Raw genomic sequence first — 7,609 nt, forward strand, 5'->3', positions numbered from 1 at the left:
CTACATATTTACCTATTGTATTATTTTGTACAGTTGTAAATTACATTATATAAATAATTTAAAAAAAAAATCAGTTAACTGTAGTTGTTTTAGAAACTAAAACTAAATGTTCAGTTGTTGTCTGTTTTCTCATGGCCAATTCTTAGGACTATATTATATATTTTTCAGAAATAATAATTCATTAGCTAGCTCATTCTCACCTGAGAATAGGGATGGGACATCGATGTCGATGTTTTGAAAACATCGATGTTTTACCCAAAACATCGATGTTTTTGACATTGATGTTTTTAAGCCGATGTTTTTTTAACATCGATGTTTTACGTTTGTCCCAATCTATATATATATTTTTTTTTTCCAAAAGTAACTAAATGAAAACAAAAAATTTTCAAATCACAAATCACGCATTTTAAGGCCTGCCAGAAGTGTTTTTTTAAACAAAGAATCTGACATCAACTACAAAAAAACATCGATGTTTTTAAAGTATCGTTGCTTACAATACATTACCCAAAAAACATCGATGTTTTTAAACAACTATTTCAGAAACATAAGGTCTGTTCCAACGATCAAGCATTCTACGGCCTGTCAGAAGTGGTTTTTGAAACTAAGAATCCTATATCGACTACAAAAAACATCGAGGTTTTAAAATATCAAATCTCAAAATTAAAATATCGTTGCTTACAATACATCGATATTTTTGAACAACCATTTCAGGAACATAAAATCTGTTCCAACGATCACGTAATCTACGGCCAGTCAGAAATCCTTTTTGTATCAAAGATTAGGACATCAACTAGAAAAAAACATCGATGTTTTAAAATATCGGTGCTTACGATACATTACCGACAAAAACATCGATGTTTTTGAACAACTATTGAAGGAACATAAGGTCTATTCCAACGACTACAATGCACAGGCCAATCGGAAGTTCTTTTTCTATGAAAGAATGGAACATCGACTACAAAAAACATCGATGTTCTAAAATATCGTTGCATACATTGCATTACCCAAAAAACATCGATGTTTTTAAATATCGTTGCTTACAATACATTTGCCAAAAAACATCGATGTTTTAAAATATTGTAGTTAACAATACATTGCCAAAAATACATTGTTGTTTTTTTGAACATCTATTTCAGAAACATAAGGTCTGTTCCGATCAGTCAGAAATGGTTGTTGGAACAAATAATGTAACTGAAAAAAATACATCAATGTTTAAAATATCTATGTCCAATATTAAAATATCGTTGCTTGATTATGAATTGGATAATTATATGAAGAACAGACCTAGTCTTTGAAAACTTTATAAATTATTAGTAAAAAATAAAAATATTCTGCAAGATATCCTGGGTGATTTTTCAATAAAAATAATGTAAATATAAAATAAGACATTTACATTAGTAAAAATTACCACATAGCGGTAACTTAGCAATATAACTGCGTTATTTCACCATTTATGTATTCATAATGTTGAACGGTATGTTACATATTTAAATTGTTATATAGTACCCATACAGTTAAGAAATTGGCAATGTATAACAATTACAAATAAAAATGACCACATAGTGGTAACTTGATAACATAACAGCATTATTTCACTATGCATGTATTCATAAATGATGTGATCGATCTTGTGTTGTATATTTGATTTAAAAATAAAATATTATTTTGTAAATTGTTCTTATTGATTTTTTGATATTTAACTCCATTGAACCCAATTCAAAAAGTTTTCAAAGACTAGGTCTGTTCCAAGATCAGCTTCATATAATTATCCAATTCATAATCAAGAAACGATATTTTAATATTGGACATAGATATTTTAAACATCGATGTTTTTTTTTAGTTACATTATTTGTTCCAACAACCATTTCTGACTGGTCGGAACAGACCTTATGTTTCTGAAATAGATGTTCAAAAAAAGAACAATGTATTTTTGGCAATGTATTGTTAACTAAAATATTTTAAAACATCGGTGTTTTTTGGGTAATGCAATCTATGCAACGATATTTTAGAACATCGATGTTTTTTGGGTAATGTATTGTAAGCAACGATTTTTAAAAACAACGATGTTTTTTGTAGTCGATGTCGGATTCTTGCTTTCAAAAACCACTTCTGTCAGGCCGTAAAATACTTGATCGTTGGAACAGACCTTATGTTTCTGAAATAGTTGTTTAAAAACATCGATGTTTTTGGGGTAATGTATTGTAAGCAACGATATTTTATAAACATCGATGTTTTTTTTCTAGTTGATGTCAGATTCGTTGTTTAAAAAAACACTTCCCGCAGGCCTTAAAATGCGTGATCGTTGGATAGTCGTGACAGACCTTACGTTACTCAAATAATTGTTCAAAAACATCGATGTATTTTGGGTAACGTATTGTAAGCAACGATATTGTAAAAACATCGATGTTTTTTGTAGTCGATGTCGGATTCTTTGTTCCAAAATTCACTTCTGACAGGCCGCAGAATGCCTGATTTGTAAAAACAGACCTTATGTTTCTGAAATTTTTCTTCAAAAACATCGATGTATTTTGGGCAATGTATTCTATGCAACGATATTTTAATATTGAACATTGATATTTCTAAACATCGATGTTTTTTTTTGTCAATTTGCATTCTTTTTTGTAAAAACCACTTCCGACTGGCGGGAGTATACGAAGTCGTTGGATCAGACCTTATGTTACTGAAATGGTTGTTCAAAAACATCAATGTATTTTGGGTAATGTATTGTAAGCAATGATATTTTAAAAACAGATGTTTTTTGTTGTCGATGTCGGATTCTTAGTTTCAAAACCTACTTCTGACAGGCCGTAGAATGCGTGATCGTTGGAACAGACCTTATATTTCTGAAATAGTTGTTTAAAAACATCGATGTTTTTTGGGTAATGTATTGTAAGCAACAATATATTAAAACATTGATGTTTTTTGGAGTCCATGTCCTATTGGTTGATTGAAAAAGCACTTCTGACTGGCCGGAGCATGGGTAGTCTTTAGTTCAGTCTTTATGTTACTGAAATGGTTTAAAAAAAACATCGATGTTTTTCAACATCAATGTTTTTTTGTCGATGGTTTTTTAACATCGATGTTTTAGTATTGAACATCGATGTTTTTTTATCGATGTCGCATCCCTACCTGAGAATGAAAAAATAATTGAATTTATGATCGCAGGCTTGCGAATCGATTTAATCTTTCGTATTTACAACATATTGGGGTCCCTTGATATGTTTACTGGTATCCTGAAAATGACAATGAAGTCGATTTTATGATCGCGTGCTTTCTTGTCGATTTATTTGAACTTTTACGATTTTTAACATATTTGGGATTCTTTATATGTGTAGAAAATTAAAAAAAGCAAAAGCAACTCCGAAAATATAAGGCCCCCAATATTTTAGAAATCCGAAAACTTAAAAAAACAAAACAATAGACAAGCGCGCGATCATAAAATCGATTATATTTTATTTTTCAGTATCTCCGAAAACTTATATTAGGACCCTAATGTGTTAGTGTAACAACTAATAAATAATTAGTTAGCAGTTATTTTCAACAGCTAAAGTTAATTTTAATTAGTTTTAGTAGCCATATATCTATAGCTAAAATAGTTTTTTGTTGTCCATTCCTACTATCAGCTAATTCAGCTGTTAAAATTAGTGGTAGTTAATAACGAGATTAGTTCCATTTTATTTAGTTATTAGTGTGTTACCTTATTAATATTAGCTAGTTAATGCCCAAATCTGCAGTAAGATAACCTGTCCTTTCAACCCTTTTGTAGAGCATAAAAACTTTGAATCAAATAAACTAACGAATAAATAGCATTTAAAACTTGTTAGCATAATTAGAAAAAATTCATCTGTTAATAAATTTACCCAATATTGTTTTACATTGTTTTTTTTTGTTTTAAGACATTAGACAGAATGCCTCGAATCCACTCAATGATTTGATGAAGTTCATAAAACTGATTACTAACTGGAACAAGGCAAACTCAACCAAATTTCTGTCTAATCAAGGCTCCATTTCTCATAAATCAGTTTTGGACGTTGAAGATATAGGTAATACATTTATTGTTTTAATGTATATATCTACTTTCTTGTTACAAATAATTATGTAAATTGTTAAGTTCTGAAATATTTCTTATCGAACAGTTTCTTATTTCAGTAGTAATATCATATTTTTTTATATATATCTGGATGTAATTAAAACATCTCTCAACGTCTGGAAGGAATAGACTTTGCAAAAAAACTGCAACACTAGCTTTTGTCTCGTTCATCGCATTCTGCTCAATTGGAAAACAATTAATAAAATAAAAAACGAATCAGCTAATCCAAAACAACCATTGCATCAAAATAGTAACTTAGAAACTACAATAAATCTTAATGAGACACTGAAATCGCAACAAACTCAAACTACAAGCCACAACTGGTTTTCGTCACTTATAAATAAAATTGTATGTCTTTCAATCATAAAAAAAAATTTGACTGCTGTCGTCGATATGAGTCGACATCTTACATTCTTTTCATAAAAATATTAAATCGTGGTAATACCATGCCTATGTGGAATATTGTTTCCTTATGAAATCAACACTTTTTTTTCAAAAGTGTATCAAAGGTGTAACAGCTAACACTAAACACTAACGGAAATTATGTAAATTTGATAAAAACATAAATCATGGTCTTGCCATGAGACTGCTGAGGTTTGTATAAATCGTATCATTACATTCATATATTCACTGCTAGTCCATTTTTTAACGATAATACTTCCTTAGTGTCTGTTTCTTCCAAGCACTCGGACAAAGAAACCTCCTTTCATCCTGGTGCAATTTTCTCAAAATATTACTATAATAATAATAAATATACAGCGCATTTCAACATTTACTTTGCACTGTTCGTCTTCTTTTCTTACATATCCAACTCCTCTAAGGATACTTTTATCGAAATTCTTATTTTTTGAGTAGCTCAAAAAGGAAACCGTAGCAAAAAATGTTATGGAACCGCTGTTTAAGAATTCCTTCCTTTATCTCTCTCTACATTTTTCTACAATCACTACATCAATATCGTGGAATAGGAAATTATCGCATGAACACCTATTTACGTTAATAATAATTATTAATTTAAAAAATATCCATTGTACCAGGAGGTGATTTGGTCATAATCACGCTCGACGGCCAGATTGTCACCCAATTAAGGGTACCAACTTCATGAGGCTGGGTGGAACCCGGAGTGCTCCCGAACCTAAAGGGCTCATAGCTACAGTGAAAGATAAAATAATAATCTGCCACAGCCGGATTCGAACCCGGGTCCTTGGAGTTGCCTTACCACTGAGCTACCGGATCCCAATAATTATTCCTGTTTGATTTAAATTACATTTATCCGTAGATAATTGAAAATATGCTTTAAAAATGCCTTACAAATTTAAGGTTCGTTCCAGAAGAAATGTTTTTATTGTTTAATAAAGCGGGAATCCCGCTTAATAAAAATAATTATCATAAAACAAGTTCGGCAAAAGATAACAAAATGTTTGACTACAATTAAAAACTTCTCGTTTGTACTCTTCACATAAATTGTGCATCTAAGTTTTGTTTGTTTTCATTTTAATCAATTTTACATCATTGGTAATATAAATGTAAATCATATTTTATTAGGAAGTGATAACACTAGAAACAACCAAATAGGATCTAAATTGAAATATCCTTAGTTCATGTTTCATGTTTCTCCACCTACATTAATATTTCTATTTTTATTATTTCAGGTTTACAAATTAACGAATCCCAAGTTGTCTCATGCAGTAAAATGAATAACGGCTCAAATCAGAATGAATCCAGAAAACATACTCAAGGTAGTTTCTTAGATAATCCACCAAAATTGGATAGGGTAGTTAACAGGAGGGAATTACTAGTGAATTACAGTTCTGTGGTAAATGATACAACACACTTTATGCGTGAGTATTAATTACATATTCATTATACATTTAAAACTGATTTATTGGTAAAATCAATTATAGTAATAATGGTGTAATATCTAGTTTAGGTACTGATATACTTTATGTTATATACATTTCTTTTGATTATGAAAGCGTTGTATACCCTGAAAACCCAGGTGCTTTTTCCTGGCTTAGAAGCATTATTTAACGTTCTACAGATCTGGTCTTCACGCCTGGCTGCGACCAAATTGTCGTGATATTGCTCCTCCCATACTTGCTGCACTCAACTTAGAGCAATCCAGTGGTCCTCGTCTTCCATACAATCTGCCGCCCCTTGTCATTTATTATGTCCTCCAGTTCCTCTATGTCTACTGGTCTTCCTTCCGCCGAGCTCTCGTTAGAAGAAGATTCCTCCCTATCCTCTTCCTTCGCCCCATTCTGTCGGAATTGTCTAGACGGTTCTCCGGCCTCCTCTTCTATTGCATTTACTGTAATTGCTCGAGACAACCAATCGTCTACTTGTTTGGGTTTAACTCCTCCCGATAATTTGAGCCCAAATTGCCTGATCCTCTGGAATACGCTGTGTAAATATTGCACATGTTCGTCATCGTCAATTCCCATTAAAAATTCGTCCATTAGGTGCTGAAAGGTTATGGGACCATTTTTGAGTCCAAAAAGCATTCTTGTAAATTCGTAGTGGCCCCTCTCGAAAGTGAATGCAGTCTTATGTTGATCCATTGGGTGCATTTTAATCTGATGATATCCAGCCTTCAAGTCCGAAGTGCTGAATACCGTTGAATCACTCAGCCCTTCCAAAATGTCTTCAAATATGGGAATCGGATATTTTTCGTCTATGGTATTCTCGTTCAGCTTCCTATAATCTATCAACACTCTGAACTTTTCAGTAGTTACACCTAACGTGATCTTCTTTGGGGTATGGGGATGTACTATCAATAATTATTCCCTGGTGTTTTAAACTTCGAAGCTCTTCCCGGATATGATGGCGTAGCGCCTGCGGGTATCTCCTCTCTTTCACCTATGTAACCTTATCTTCTTTTAGTATGATCTCATGGACTGTCTTCCCGATTGCCCCGAGCATGGTTCCTTCTTTGAAAAAAATATCTTCATATACTCTCCTAAGTCTCCGTCTCCAGTCCTCAGCCTGAGTTATTGCTCCAAATCGTGCGCCCTCCGGTTTTCTTTATCGATGACATTTGTACGTTTTAACCCCCAAGTTAATTCTCCATTTCCCCTTGATATTATTAATCCAAGCACCCACCTTCACTAGCAGGTCACACCCCACAATCACTTTGTATTCCCTCTGCATACTACCTACGATATGTACCGGCAAGTTGTCCATACTAAGTCCCAACTGGTTCAACCCTATCTCCACCCCCCCTCTACCTCACAAGGGCCACCCAGGGTGATCTATTTACATTGGCATTTCTGAATCTTGTGTTTCCTCTCTCCATCACACAGCTTTGAACTGCCGGTGTCCACCAGGCACCTTACTTCTGCTATCTCTATTAAAGGCAGACCGCCGCTCTTCCCTTTCACGTTATAATTCAGCAGTGTGCGGTCGCCCTTCCGATGGTATCCCCTTCAGATGTCCCGCGTCTTCCTCTCGCCAGCCCCTCGCCTCCATTCTCCTCTGTTCCCTCGTTTCCATCCTCTTGTTTCCACCTCGTCCCCTTGACTA

At 33.3% G+C, this 7,609-nt stretch overlaps 1 protein-coding gene across 2 annotated transcripts in view; it reads left to right on the forward strand.

The window, feature by feature from the left end:
- The window catches only part of LOC106680903 (uncharacterized), a 132,838-nt gene that overhangs the window by 43,838 nt on the left and 81,391 nt on the right, over positions 1-7,609 (forward strand). For both annotated transcript variants that reach the window (XM_067045893.1, XM_067045894.1), the window contains 2 exons: positions 3,897-4,043; positions 5,740-5,928. In XM_067045893.1, the coding sequence (XP_066901994.1) occupies positions 3,897-4,043; positions 5,740-5,928 (336 nt within the window). The remainder of the gene's footprint in view (positions 1-3,896; positions 4,044-5,739; positions 5,929-7,609) is intronic.

This window comes from Halyomorpha halys, unplaced genomic scaffold (genome assembly GCF_000696795.3).
Source record: "Halyomorpha halys isolate HHAL.00 unplaced genomic scaffold, Hhal_1.1 Scaffold298.1, whole genome shotgun sequence".
In the NCBI taxonomy this organism is placed as follows: Eukaryota; Metazoa; Arthropoda; class Insecta; order Hemiptera; family Pentatomidae; genus Halyomorpha; species Halyomorpha halys.